The 15717-nt window shown below is 42.2% G+C and overlaps 1 protein-coding gene and 1 pseudogene across 1 annotated transcript; one reads left to right on the top strand and one right to left on the bottom strand.

Annotated features, from left to right (window-relative positions):
* The first annotated feature begins 1117 nt into the window (after positions 1–1117).
* On the top strand, positions 1118–10728 carry LOC111233114 (protein NLRC3-like). The gene is made up of 10 exons (XM_022760875.1): positions 1118–1467; positions 1587–1706; positions 1837–1950; positions 2760–2838; positions 2997–3225; positions 3694–5497; positions 5612–5785; positions 8400–8573; positions 9072–9118; positions 9250–10728. The coding sequence occupies exons 1-10, from the start codon at positions 1379–1381 to the stop codon at positions 9810–9812; spliced, it is 3393 nt and encodes a 1130-aa protein (XP_022616596.1). The 5' UTR covers positions 1118–1378; the 3' UTR covers positions 9813–10728.
* A 1344-nt stretch (positions 10729–12072) lies between these two features.
* The window catches only part of LOC111232360, a 7925-nt pseudogene continuing 4280 nt past the window's right edge, over positions 12073–15717 (bottom strand).

Raw genomic sequence — 15717 nt, 5'->3', positions numbered from 1 at the left:
GGGCTGTGGTGGGGTGGAGGGGTTCTTAACCTTTTATTTCTGTGTGATAAATTTGCCATCTTTTAGCTATATTTCTTAATCTTTGAGGGCCGCAGGGGGGCTGGAGTAAATCCCAGCTGACACCTTGGGGTACATTGCGGACAAGCTATCACAGGTCTGACATATAGAGGCAAAAAACCTTGCTGTGAGGTGACAGTGCTAACCACTGCACCACCGTGCCGCCGTTCTTATCTTTATCTTACACCTTTGATTCTTGGCAGTTATTCACCCTGCTCCACCCACACATACGCACAGGGATCTCTTGGCGTTAGTTTAGTGAAGTTAAGTTTCACTTTGAACCAACATTGTGGCGCAGGTTATTTTCTCCTCTGAAGGTAATGTTAGCAATTTTTATGATTTACTTGTTAACACCTGTCATTACCTGAGTTATAGAAAAAACAGAAGAAATCTGATGCTCAAATTATTGAGTTGTTACTGTAATGTTATTATGGTGTTATTGTGTCACTGTAGTGTTGGTGAAGTGTTATTGTGGTGTCACTGTAGTGTTATTGAGGTGTTATTGTGGTGTTACTATAGTGTTATTGTGATTGTGGTGTTGTCGTGGTATTACTGTAGCATTGTGGTGCTATTGCAACTGAATGTGAATATCTGTAACTGAACAGTCGAGATTAAGGGGCAGGACTGACATTGAATATATTTGACCTGTGTTGACGTTTAGTTTTTAATGCTGTAAATGATATTCAGAAAGTAACGAACTAAAAACACAAAACAAACTCCTCTTTTATACAGATGGTTTACATTAACATAGGAATTATTTCATGTATATGAACAAAAATAAATACATTTAAAAGATATGACATTTTTGGATCTATAACCACAGATCTACTTAGTATATTATTCTGATTGTCCTGCTTTGTTGAATTGACTGTTTTCCTGCAGATAAATTTCACATTTTTGCATTGTCAGGTTATATTACCCTAGTAATTAATTGAGGTGTAAGACATTAATCTAAGGTGAAATGGATTCAGTGCATCTCAGTCCTTCTGCGTGTCAGTGGATGTTAATGTTCATCCACGCAGCGTGTGTTTGCCGGGCTGCTCTTCACTTTACCACAGCTCCATGATGCCATCTAGTGGACTGATAGGAGAAGTACTGCAGCTGATGGCAGCTTTCCTCTTCATCACTGCTGTCTGTCTGCATTCAACTGAAACACTATGATATAAAACAGAGAGAAAGAGCCAGTCTGTGGAGGAGCAGCTGGTATTTTTACAGGAGAAATTATGTAAATTTCAGCTGATGTGCAGATGAATGATGTGTGTTTCTTTCCACATGAAGGTAGAAAGTGTGTGTGAGCTGATGTGGATGTGAACTCAGCAGCATGGATCAGTGTGAGGACAGAGAGGAGGGAGCCCCTCCCTCTAAAACCACTGAGTGTGGGAAACATGAGAGCCAGACCAGAGCTCAGAGGTGAGATGAGGATCTTTAACTGTCCATGAATCTTCTCCATGTCAGAGCTCAGCACTCAGATCCCTGCTTCATCATTATTCGCAATCAAAGCTCTGTGTGTGTTGTGTGTTGTGTTCAAGTCCAGAGCAGCAGCACACACCAGACTCTGCTGGACCTGGACCAGGACCCAGCTGTGTGTCCATGAAGAGCAACCAATCAATGTCTCCTCCTCTTAAATTCAGCCAATCTGTTGATGGAAGGTCAGAATTTAAAACTGTCAGAAAGACATTTCACACTAAAAATTAGTTCATGTGTTTATTCAAAGATTGAACATATTTTTCATCAGATTTTATCCAACATGCACATTTATCAGTTCTGTTTTTGTTTCAGGATCCAGCAGCAGAGACCAGACTCTCCTGAACCAAGCTGTCTGTCTTTAAAGAGCGACCGGTCGAAGGGCAAGCTCATTGGTTTTAAAAGACAACGTCCATCAGCTGATCAGATGTAAGCTGTAACTGACAGTAAGACTCAGGTTATTGTAGAAAAGAAAAAGTCAACAAGGACTAATATCAAAGTGTTTCTATCTGTTGTGTCCACACTGGAAGGTGGAGGTAAAACTCTGGCCGTCATAGAGAGGGGGGAGACATGATGTGGTTCCAAATATGGAGATAACTTCTCCCATGTTCAGTCAGTCTCTCCTGGAAGACATTCATAGAGTTGACCTCAGTTGTTCACATGAAAAGTGGCAGAAATGAATGAGAAGATCAAGAATGAAAATAAGAGCTGAAAGAGAAGTTCAGACCCCACCCAATTTGTCACGTACACACAGCTGACCAATCACAGGGGGAGGTGTGTGTTTCAGATGCTGTTTGACCATCTGACAAACACCTCTGATGGAGTAAACTGATCCCTTAAAATGTTTTAATGTCATTTACTCAGTGACACTTTACTGGTCCATTGTCATTGTTCATACTGAGCTGCCCAGTACAACCAGTCTGATTCAAGCAGACACTGAGCAGCTCCACTGGAGCAGCAGGTTGTAGGTGCCTTGCTCCAGGGCACTTCAGCAGTATTCAGTGAGGGAGGGAGAGCTATATGGAGGGTTGGTGAAACACTGAGCTGAAAGCAACAAAGAGCTGCAGACTGAGCTGTTGATTCTCAGTGGGATCAGCAGGACTAGTAAACCTTTACCACTACAGGGAGTCGTCTGATTCACTGTTCACATCCAAACGTGACTTCATGGACCTTTAGCTTGTGTCTGTCTCTGTGTGGACAGACATAATGTGAGCTCATTCTTCATGATTCCTCCACAGAGTGGACCAGGAGAGCTCAGAGGTTCCCAGTGGTCAGTCTGCCCAGCAGCATCAAACACAGCTGGACTCCATATTTATGGTCTGTATATGTACAACTACTGTTCCATCTGTTGTGTTCACAATAACCTCCATGCTGCACTTTTAGGCCAGTGGATTATCAGTCTGTTCCAACATGGATCTGATGTTTGGGTCCAGGTTTTAGTTTCATGGTGTCATTCATATAGTGTTCTGTTCCAGATGCTGGAGGAGAACATGGTCACTTTTGTGAAGAACGAGCTGAAGAAGATCCAGAAGGTTCTGAGTCCAGATTTCCCACAAGGCTTAGAGTGTCAGGGGGAGGATGAGGAGGTGCTGGATGGTGAGGATGAAGAGCAGAGGAGGAGCAGCAGAGAGGCATTTCTGAAGATTACAGTGAACTTTCTGAGGAGAATGAAGCAGGAGGAGCTGGCTGACTGTCTGCAGAGCAGTAAGAGGATTTCGCTAAAGATATAAAGTACATTATCAAACAGATAATAAATCACAGATGTTTGTTTCTGGCTGCTAGTGGTAGCCATGTTGGAGAAACTACCACTAGCAGCCAGAAACAAACATCTGACTAATGCCCACAGCAAAACCTTGTTGGCCACCAAATCCGTGGACCAGAAAAAAATCTTTAAGAAATCTTATATAAAATATATATACAAATATATAAAAATATTTTTACCAGCCTTTGACTGGTCTTACTTAACTCATATTGCCTTATCAACTTTACTTCATGATGATAAATTGATACAAAAAAGTTGTCTGTTGCCAGATTAACATCATGGATAAATGGGACATTTAAGTCAATGCGGGAAACTGTGTTTATGAACATATTCTTCAAGGGGAATAAAATGTTAGATTTTCTCTATACATCACTTATTGATGTTGCTTCTTACAGGATGTATTCATTCAGGAACACCTGCTGCATTTAGTCAACGTAAACTCAAATCTACTCTGAAGAAGAAGTTCCAGCTTGTGTTTGAGGGGATCGCTAAAGCAGGAAACCCAAACCTTCTGAATCAGATCTACACAGAGCTCTACATCACAGAGGGAGGGACTGGAGAGGTCAATGATGAACATGAGGTCAGACAGATTGAAACAGCATCCAGGAAACCAGTCAGACCAGAAACAACCATCAGACAAGAAGACATCTTTAAAGTCTCACCTGGAAGAGATGAACCAGTCAGAACAGTGATGACAAAGGGAGTGGCTGGCATTGGGAAAACTGTTTTTACACAGAAGTTCACTCTGGACTGGGCTGAAGACAAAGCCAACCAGGACATACAGTTCACATTTCCATTCACCTTCAGAGAGCTGAATATACTGAAAGAGAGAAAGTTCAGCTTGGTGGAACTTGTTCATCACTTCTTTACTGAAACCAAAGAAGCAGGAATCTGCAGGTTTGATCAGTTCCAGATTGTGTTCATCTTTGACGGTCTGGATGAGTGTAGACTTCCTCTGGACTTCCACAACACTGAGATCCTGACTGATGTTACAGAGTCCACCTCAGTGGACGTGCTGCTGACAAACCTCATCAGGGGGAAACTGCTTCCCTCTGCTCGCCTCTGGATAACCACACGACCTGCAGCAGCCAATCAGATTCCTCCTGAGTGTGTTGGCATGGTGACAGAGGTCAGAGGGTTCACTGACCCACTGAAGGAGGTGTACTTCAGGAAGCGGTTCAGAGATGAGGATCAGGCCAGCAGGATCATCTCCCACATCAAGACATCACGAAGCCTCCACATCATGTGCCACATCCCAGTCTTCTGCTGGATCACTGCTACAGTTCTGGAGGAGGTGTTGAAAACCAGAGAGGGAGGAGAGCTGCCCAAGACCCTCACTGAGCTGTACATCCACTTCCTGGTACTTCAGTCCAAACTGAAGAACATCAAGTATGATGGAGGATGTGAGACAGATCCACACTTTAGACCAGAGACCAGGAAGATGATTGAGTCTCTGGGAAAACTGGCTTTTGAGCAGCTGCAGAAAGGAAACCTGATCTTCTATGAATCAGACCTGACAGAGTGTGGCATCAATATCAGAGCAGCCTCAGTGTACTCAGGAGTGTTCACACAGATCTTTATAGAGGAGAGAGGCCTGTACCAGGACAAGGTGTTCTGCTTCGTCCATCTGAGTGTTCAGGAGTTTCTGGCTGCTCTTCATGTCCATCTGACCTTCATCAACTCTGGAGTCAATCTGCTGTCAGAAGAACTAACAACATCCAAGTTGTCCAAGAGAAGAAAATTTGAATCTACAGGGACAAACTTCTACCAGAGGGCTGTGGACGAGGCCTTACAGAGTCCAAGTGGACAACTGGATTTGTTCCTCCGCTTCCTCCTGGGTCTTTCACTGAAAACCAATCAGACTCTCCTACGAGGCCTGCTGATGGAGAGAGGAAGTGACTCACAGACCAATCAGGAAGTAGTCCAGTACATCAAGAAGAAGATCGAAGAGACTCCCTCTGCAGAGAAAAGCATCAACCTGTTCCACTGTCTGAATGAACTGAATGATCGTTCTCTAGAGAAGGAGATCCAACAATTGTTGAGTTCAGGAAGTCTCTCCACAGATAAACTGTCTCCTGCTCAATGGTCAGCTCTGGTCTTCATCTTACTGTCACCAGAAGAAGATCTGGACGTGTTTGACCTGAAGAAATACTCCGCTTCAGAGGAGGCTCTTCTGAGGCTGTTGCCAGTGGTGAAAGCCTCTAACAAAGCTCTGTAAGTGTATAGATAGTTGGATTTATTCATCATTATATAAAGACACTTCTATCTTTTCACCAGGAGAGGAAATAAATTCCTTTCTTCTTTAATTCCTTATTATCATCTCTTCAGACTGAATGGCTGTAACCTCTCAGAGAGAAGCTGTGATGCTCTGGCCTCAGTTCTCAGCACCCAGTCCTCTAGTCTGAGAGTCCTTGACCTGAGTAACAACAACCTGCAGGATTCAGGAGTGAAGCTGTTGTCAGCTGGGCTGGAGAGTCCACACTGTTCACTGGAAACTCTCAGGTGAGATCAAGTTCGTGTTTGTTTTAAATGACTGGAGATATTTCTCAAGTCCAACAATGCTGACATCAGAGCAGTTTAAACAGCTTCTCTAATGAGTTCAATGAATCTTAAAATTTTTTTCCCAGTTCACATTCTGTAGAGCACATGTGTGAACTCTTGGTCAGATATAGAAAGTAATTTATGCTTCGTTATAACGTGGTTTAGATGGTTACATGTCAGTGTTAAAGGAGGTATTTGTTTTGGTATTGCGACACAGCCAACGTTATTGTTAAAAGCTATTTACTTACGTCTAGAAGAAACATTGAGTGTTCAGCATCATACTTGATTCCTTTACTCACCAGGAGCTGTCTCCAGTGGTGGAGAGCAAACCTCTTGCTTAATCTCTATCACTTCTTTTGTTCTACTGAAGTTAACATGCTAACCAGATCCTCACTTTCCAATACTGAGTCACTGTAGCCTCCAGGCTGCCCTGAAGAAGTAGCACTGCTCAAAGGACGTATAGCCTTTTGTGTTATAGCTTTGCTCACATAGAGTTGGAACTGAAAGCAGACACAGACAAGGTGGAGATGGTGTTCAATGTCAAATGGGTAAGCAAAGGGGAAACTGGTGGTTGGAGTGGGCTGGAGATGCAGGCAGGGTGATTTGCACAAGTGTTGGTGTTGGCAATGTGGGCTGGCTGGAGGCAGGCACTGGGGTTCTGGGCACAAGGAGACACAGGTAAGGAGAAAAGCTTGAGGAGAATAACACATCAACACTAGAAAGTTTACTCTAGAAGTAAGGGTGACCGAGAGTATGCTACCAAATAGTAGACTCAAACACTCAATAAATGAGTCGCCAGGGTTCTTGAACTGGAGCTTGATGAGTAGATGTAGATTGAAGCCAGAAGCCGGGAGTGAGAAGCCATGTCCACATACATACACAGACAGAAGGGGAGGAGGAAACACAAGGAATAACAAGGAAACAAAAAGGAGATTAACAAGGGTAATTGGCTATTTCAAAGGGTCCAATATAGTGGGGTGACAATTTATGGGATTCTACCTGGAGAGGCAAGTCATGGGAAGAGAGCCATAAATTCTGACTGAGTTTATACTCAGTTGTGGGGACACGGTGGTGGTCAGCTAGGCTTAGTTTCTTGAGGCGGAACAGAGAAGGGCAGATCAAACGTCCCTCCAAATTTGGTGGCACAGACGTAGGTTGGCCAGAACAAAGGGTGACAGCCACATCTCCTTCCTGGATGGGGAAAAGGGGTGGTTGATAGCCAAGCAAAGCCATAAATAGGGACATACCTGTGGCTGACTGGATGAGCGAGTTGTGGGTGTATTCCACCCAGGCCAACTATGGACTCCAGGTGGAAGGATGGTCTTGATTGGCCCGCCCCCCATCTGCCCATTGGTTTGTGGATGGTAACCCAAGGTAAGGCTGGTGGTGGCCCCCAGTGTCCGACAGAAAGCCTTGCAAACTTGGGAAGAGAATTAGGGACCACAGTCAGAAACAATGTCCTGGGGAATTCCATGCAGCCGAAAAAAGTGGTGGACCAGCAGATCTGCAGTCTCTGAAACTGAGGGTAAATTCGAGAGAGGGACAAAATGTACAGCTTTGAAAAATGACAATCAACTATTGTCAGGATGGTGGATTTACCTTTAGATGGAGGCAGGCCAGTGACAAAATCTACTGCAATATGTGACCTGGGGTGACAGGTGATGCCTTGCTTTGGGCACAAACGGAGCAGGCTGACACAAAGGTTTGGATGTCTCTGGACATGGACGACCACCAGAAGCGTTGTTTCAGGAAAGTGAGGGTGCGGTGGAAACCAGGGTGGCAGTGACTTTAGACAAGTGCCCCGACTGCAAAATTTGAAACCTAATAATAATAATACATTTTATTTATAGGCGGATTTCAAGGTACTCAAGGACACCTTACAACACAGTAAAAGATAAAAAACTAGTACAAGGCATAAAATACAAAATTAACCAGAATAAATGTAATTCTATAAAATAAATATGATCAGGCGCTGGTGCCGGAGTTAAAGAGAGTAGGCAAGTTTGAAGAGGTGTGTTTTGAGGTGGGACTTGAAAATAGGAAGAGAATCAATATTCAATAGAAGGTTCTAAACCCCATGGTTGTAAGACGGGCAGGAGGTACAGTGAGATTAATGGAGGAGGAAAATCTAAGAGTATGGGCAGGTGTGCAGGTTTGGAGTAGATCAGAGAGATATGGAGGTGCTAGGTTGTGAAGTGACTTAAAAGTGAGGAGCAGAATCTTGAAGTCAATATGGTGTTTAACAGGAAGCCAGTGCAATTTGCTGTCTATTGAGGGGGGTTTGGTAATGATACAAGCTGCTACTTTCTAAACCAGTTGGAGTTTATGGAGGTGTTTACGGGGAAGACCAGAGGTGATAGAATTACAGTAATCAATGCGAGATGTGACTAAGGAGATCTGACAGAATCTAGGACAAATAAATAGTTAGTGGGCCCTGGGTCTGGTTGAGAATGCTGTGCCTCCTTGAGGCTGGAGATGCAGGCAGGGTGGTTTGCAGCGGTGCAAATCATTCTGGTGCAAATCATCCCGCATCATCATCCTCAGAGTGTATGTGTGTTGATTTGTGTGTCTGCAGGCTGTCAGACTGTCTGATCACAGAGGAAGGCTGTGCTTCCCTGGCCTCAGCTCTGAGGTCCAACCCCTCCCATCTGAGAGAGCTTGACCTGAGCTACAATCATCCAGGAGATTCAGGAGTGAAGCTGTTGTCTGCTGCACTGGAGGATCCACACTGGAGACTGGAGACTCTCAGGTATGGGGAGGTGTGCTGCAACCACAGACACTGTCTGATAGAGGGGGAAGAGCTGAAACATTTTCTCTGCCACAGCTGATGATAGATCGCTACAGAAGCGCTTTTACTTCAGCAACAACAAAAGAGGAGTTTTCTCCTAATGATGACTTCAGTGTTGCATTATGACTCGCAGTGTCATAGTTAGGAAGAGATCTGTCAGTCGTGAAATCAGCTGTTGTCATTATTTCAGGCTCTATCTGAACAAAGCAGCTGGGAAACATTTCAGCTGCAGCTGGGACTCCAGATGCTCTTGAGTGAACGTCCACATATACAAGCCGACATTTGAACAGGATATTAAGCTTTAGTGATGTCCCTCACTTCTAGCTAAGTTGCTTTTATCCAAAGCGACTGCCAAATGAGTAAATGTAATAATAAAAAGTCTGTGTGTCAGAGCCGTGTAAGTCCATTATCTGCATGCTGAAAGATAACGTGCTGCTCTGACCCCCCTCCTCTTTTCAGGGTGGAGCCTGGTGGAGTCCAATGGTTGACACCAGGTCTGAGGAAGTGTAAGTGTGTTTTTAATTTTATTCATGAAAACAAAGCAGCACATTCAACCATCTTCAAACTCACTTATGTCATGAGTCATCATCAAACTGCCAATAACTGATCATCAGATGTGTCTTGTTCTCTCCATCAGATTCATGTGAACTCACACTTGACACCAACACAGTGAACACAAAGATCAAACTGTCTGACAACAACAGGACGATGACACATGTGGAGGAGGATCAGTCATATCCTAAACATCCAGACAGATTTGACCAGTCTCCTCAGCTCCTGTGTAGAACTGGTCTGACTGGTCGCTGTTACTGGGAGGTCGAATGTAGAGGAGGGGTTTACATATCAGTGAGTTACAAAGGAATTAGAAGGAGAGGAAACACAGACGACTGCAGGTTTGGAAGGAACGATCAGTCCTGGAGTCTGTTCTGCTCTGATGGTGGTTCCTATGTCTGGTACGATAAGAGAGGAAGAACCATTCCCTCCTTCTCCTCCTCCTCCTCCTCTGGCTCTCACAGAGTAGCAGTGTATGTGGACTGTCCTGCTGGCACTCTGTCCTTCTACAGAGTCTCCTCTGACTCACTGATCCACCTCCACACCTTCAACACCACATTCACTGAACCTCTGTATCCTGGGTTTGGGTTCTCAGTCCACTCTTGTTCTGGTTCCTCAGTGTCCCTGTGTTTAGAGTCTCCGAAATGATTCTATTTAAACTTCTTCCTCTTTTTGTCCTTTAAAGATGGAAGCTACGAATAACTTTCCTTTCTTTTCACAATAAAAGCTTTGCTGTGAATATCAGTTTTTTACATTCTCTGAATCTTCGGACAATTGAATGCTAAACAGGTGAATAAGAATTGATATTTAATTTTAAAGCCAATGGCCAAAGGGAAGACAGAAATTCTCCAGGAGAAGAACTTGTTTTGTTTCTGTCCCAGTCTCTCGTGCTGTTGAAAGACTTGTCAAAAGTTTTGAGGTGATGGGTTTCAATCCTCAGTGAACTCAATGAAGGTTGAAGTCCAACACCTACAGTGAAATCAAAATCTCTGACAAAGTTGTGAGACATTTAGAGGTTGTGTATTTAAGCAATTCCAAAAGACCAACACCCCACTGAAAGACTGAAAAGCTTTTAGAAATGTCTCCAGTGTCTCTGACTAAATATGTCTTGGTGTTAGAAGACTCTTCAGGTGTTTTACAGTCACTGGTTCCATCCTCAGATGCCTCAGTGAAGTCTGAAGTCCAACACGCAAAGTGGGAAACTTCTAAAACTGTGGTTGAATGATTTAGAAAGCTCCCAACTACCATCAAGAGTTTGAGTTTTGAAACCATAAGCAGCTGAATTTTAATGTAAAATAGATGTTTGTTATTAAGTTGTTGTTTTTTTAAATAAATGATGAAAATGTTTTGCATTTTTTACTCTTTTAAAGTGTCTAAGTGGTTTCCTGTTTTTCATGTTTTATAGTAAATCCCCAGGCTGTTAACAACACTTACTGGGGATATTTTAAATACATATGTCATGTCCATCATTTGCTTTTTTGAAATGTTGTCTTGAAACCATAAGCAGCTGAAGTTCTATGTAAATTAGATGTTTTTTAATAAAGAGTTTTGTCTTCTGTCTTGAGCAGTTTTGTCATTCCTGTCTTTTATTTTAGTCCTTCCTGTCTTTCAGTCATTTCAGTCATGGTCTTTTGAGTCCATCCTTTGCTTTCATTCTTTACAGTTTTTCTCAATGGCTTTGATACAAGTCACACATTAGAAACATCATTCTTACAACTATTAATGCAGTTCTCAGAACAGTTCATAATTTACTCACACACATGAGCATCTCTCATTATATTCACACATATTTCAGTCCAAATATCTCTGCACAGTCCTCAATGACACACTGACCTTTGAGCTTCACGTGGATGCGGTGTATAATCAGCGTTTACACTTCCTTCGCAAACTTTGTGGTTTTAATGTGGACAATACTTTCATGAAAATGTTTTATTCTTGTTCCCTGAATCGGTTCTTACGTTTTCTTTTATTAGTTGGTGTGGCTCACTTTCACTAAAGAACAGGAACAGATTACAAGGTATTTTGAAAGTCTGCACTTAGATTGCAGGGACGACCCCTTAATGACCCTTCCCTACCTATATACCTATATAAGGTCAGGGCTCTGAACAAGGCCCAGAAAATTCGAGCCATCATTTGTTCAGGGAGTTCATACTTCTTTCGTCTGGTCGCAGGTACAAACTACTAAGATGCAGAACCAATAGATTAAAGAACTCTTTTGTCCCTGCTGCTATTGGTTTACTAAATAAATTGTGATTTTATATGGTACACATTGGTATGGTACACAGACTTTTTTCTCATATTCTTTTATTGAAATATATTGGATCATGATAAAAAAAATATTTCATATTGTAGAGCCCTTTTCTAAACTTCCAACATGCTCGATTCAGGGCAGCAATATAAACAAAAATTACAAGATACAAAGATACAAAGATTTCTTTGAAATAGATTTGTGCTCGAGTAAGTAAGTTATTACAGAAAATGAATCATATCAAACATATATATATATGTATATATATCTATATGCACTTGCAAAAACAGCCGGGCTACTATTCGTGCTAAACAGAGTTGGACTGGCATTAACACCCACCCTCCACAAATTTGGGGATTGTTCCACCTGCAAAATCCCACTTTAACCCCTGGTTGTAGTAGTGAATTAAAATGAATTGATATTCAGAGAAAGACATCATCTTGATATTCACTGTAGTGTTTTTATTAGTGAGTGCCTGAAAAGACTTAATGACAAGTAAACAACATTTTTATCCTGTAAGATATAAAAGGAAACTATGAAACTTCAATCTTTAAAGGACTGGAAGAGGAAAATGTGAGTGAAAGCGACAGACATGTACAGACTGAACTATCTGTTCAACATTAACAAAGTTTCTCTAACAGGACACTCTCTTTGCTACACTCAACACAGAGAGACAGAGGAACCAGGCCATGCTGCAAACCCAGGATACAGAGGTTCAGTGAATGTGGTGTTGAAGGTGTGGATGTGGATCAATGAGTCAGAGGAGACTCTGTAGAAGGACAGAGAGCCAGCAGGACAGTCCACATATACTCTGTTAGAGACAGAGGAGGAGGAGGAGGAGGAGGAGATATCTGTTCTTATGTTATTGTGCCAGACAGAGTAACCAGCAACATCAGAGCAGTACAGACTCCAGGACTGATCATTCCCTCCAAACTCACAGTCTTTTTTGTTTCCTTTCCTTCTGATTCCTCTATAACTCACTCATATCTTAACCCCTTTTCTACATTCGACCTCCCAGTAACAGCGACCAGTCAGACCAGTTCCGCACAGAATCTGAGGCCGGTCAAATCTGTCTGGATGATCAGGATATGACTGATCCTTTCTCAAATGTGTCACCTTCCTGTTGTTGTCAGACAGTTTGAGGTATTTGTTCACTGTGTTGGTGTCCAGTGTGAGTTCACAGGAATCTGATGGAGAGAACAAGACACAGCTGATCAGTTATTGATAGTTTGATGATGACTCATGACATCAGTGATGTGACAGTTGTGACTTCACAGATGTGAAGCTGGTTGAATGTGCTGCTTTGTTTTCATGAATAAAATTAAAAACACACTTACACTTCCTCAGACTTTTTCTCAGCTTTCGGACTCCACCAGGCTCCACCCTGAAAGGACAAGAGAGGTCAGACCGGCACATTCTCTTTCAGCATGCAGACATGGACATTGCTCTCCCACTCAGACAAGGCTGCCCCATTTTGAAGGCTCCATCATATGCGGCTGAGAAATGCGTCCCTGTTTTCCTGGGCAACAGGTATGAGTCGAACTGTATCCCAAGATTCATTGCGTGCCGGTGATGAAAAGAGAATGGCAGACTGAAACACCATCGACAAAACAATGCCCGAGGAGTACATTTTTAAATCTGCAGTATTGGGTTTCAACTCAATCGAATAGCTAATGATACAAATGTTTTTACCTTTGAAAAAATACAAAGCCTTCACTTTCAAAGGTAAGAGGTTCAGAGGTTGACTTACTTCTTACCACGATTGTAACAATTTTATAAACAATTTATGCTTAATATTACCTACATACATAGATCAAGGAGGATGGGTTAGGGTTGGGGTTGACAGGATCGGAGACTGAAAGGATCATACCTTATCAGTACAAATTACATTATAATGCTGCAGTCTGAACTGTTAAAACAAGACTTTGACGATCTTTTTAATGTCCTCAAACAGTCCCATTGCAGAGTTTACTTTCTGGCCCAGCACGCGGAATAGGGCATTTCAGGAGACTGTTCAGCCTCGACACCTGGCTCTTGCATTTTATCTACATCTACAACTTTAATCTCTTCTGGGAATGTCAACATATTTTGGCTGCAGGTGGTCTCCATTTGAACAAAGCTGGGATGCGGGTGCTTTCTGCCAGCCTTGCATACAGCATTTATCATCCTCATGGTCCTATGTCCAACTGACATAGGACCATGAGAATAAGCCCCTCCATCGATCAAGTGCTGTCCAGTCTATCTCAGATTGATGTCCCTCTGGTCCTTGCCCCTGGTATAATGCTTCCAAATCAGACCATGGTACATTGTCTACCAGACTTGGACCATCTCACAACATTTTTTTATATCCCTGTCAGGATAAGTAACAGGTAGCCGCATCATCTACAAGATTCTAAGCTTAAAATGTTGCTTTTCAATGTATGATCCCTCAACAAGAGCTTTTTTGTCCATGATACGATTACTGAATGCAATCTACATTCTATATTCCTAACTGAGACCCGCCCGCGGATTAGTTTTATTCACTCTCCAAGGCCAAACAAGTGAAGTAAATTATTTGAAAAAATAGTAGTAACGCTAGCTACTATTTTTTCAAATAATTTCCTTTGCTCCAAGGTAGCCCTCGGTCATTTCTCCTTCAATTGATACTCTAGCACTTATTGTGACAATCTATTGTCCTCCCGAACACAACACAAATTTCCTATCTGTGGCTGGAGCAGGCCTCTCCATACCTGAGAGTGTCTAGTCTCCAGTTTGGGTCCTCCAGTCCAGCAGACAACAACTTCACTCCTGTGTCTCCTGGATGATTGTAGCTCAGGTCCAGCTCTCTCAGATGGGAAAAGTTGGAGCTCAAAGCTGAGGCCAGAGAAGCACAGCCTTCCTCTTTGATCAGACAGTCTGTCAGCCTGCAGACACACAAAACAACACAAAGGAACCCTCTGTCAATTCTATGAGGTCTTATTGGTTATTCTTGTCTTTTTTAAGTTTTTAAATTGTTCATAAGTGAAACAGGTTGGTGAAACCTGACCTGAGACTTTTCAGTTCACAGTGTGGACTTCCCAGTCCAGCAGACAGCTGCTTAACTCCTGAATCCTGTAGGTCATTGTTACTCAGGTCCAACTTTCTCAGACTAGAGGACTGGGAGCTGAGAACTGAGGACAGAGCTTCACAGCTTCTCTCTGAGAGGTTACAGCCTCTCAGCCTGAAGAGGAAATTTGGAACAAAAAGACAGATAACATTTAGGTTCAATAGCAATCACCTTTGACGTTGAGTCTGGACTCAAAGACAATAACAAATAATAGGGATCTTAGTTTGTGCAACAGCTCAGAGGACAATAGTATAGAACTGAAACTCACCTTTGGGTCAGAAATAAGACTTAAATTTGTTTAATGAACACAAAACATTGCTTCTATGTCTGGTGGGAAGCTTTTGAAATTTCTTCACATTAGTTCCTGCTATATTCCAAACAAGTTGGAGATTTAACAGATAATGATTAAAGCAGCTTCTAACTAGCATTACCACCTCAAGTGTATATGCCACTCAGAATTTGCAGAAAATTTCAGTCTATAACCCTGTTTATCAAGAATCATATAAAATATGAACCATTTGTGTGAAATTTTGTCATAATTGCTGTGTGAAGTCTTCAGTAATGACTAAAAGTGTTTTATGTTGTCACACTGACCTTGACCTTTGACCACCAAAATATAATCAGTTCGTCCTTGAGTCCAAGTGAATGTTTGTACTAAATTTAAAGAAATTCCTTCTAGGCGTTACTGAGATATCGCTTTCACAAGGCCAAAACCGTGTTTTGTGAGATCACCACAACCTTTGATTTTTGACCACCAAAATGTAATCAGTTCATTCTTGAGTCTGAGTGAATGTGTGTGCCAAATTTGAAGAATTTCTGTCAAGACGTTACTAAGATATTGTGTCCAGGAGAATGGGACGGACGAATGTCTGTACGAACAACAACAAAAAACAAAAAGCCTGCATTGTTTAATTAGATTATATCAAAAAATAGATCATTTTATTTCTATCGCTGTACTGTGCAATATATGAGGCTGAATCAGAAGAACAAGCTAGAAGGTTTTCCATGTGTGACAGTTAAAATTCTGCTGAGAAACTTCTGTGAACACCATTAGAGAGGCTATTTAAACTGTATGGACCTCTCTAATGTCTGCATTTTGGACTAGAGAGGTATTTCCAGTCATTTGAAACAAATTATAACTGGATCTTACCTCAGAGTTTCCAGTGTACATCTTGGACTCTTTACTTCAGCAGACAGGTGCTTCACTCCTGAATCTTGCA

The sequence above is a fragment of the Seriola dumerili genome, unplaced genomic scaffold (genome assembly GCF_002260705.1).
Source record: "Seriola dumerili isolate Sdu_G_001 unplaced genomic scaffold, Sdu_1.0 BDQW01000018.1, whole genome shotgun sequence".
Lineage (NCBI taxonomy): Eukaryota > Metazoa > Chordata > Actinopteri > Carangiformes > Carangidae > Seriola > Seriola dumerili.
Note: the sequence above shows the minus strand (reverse complement) of the source record. Positions and strands in the feature narration are given on the sequence as shown.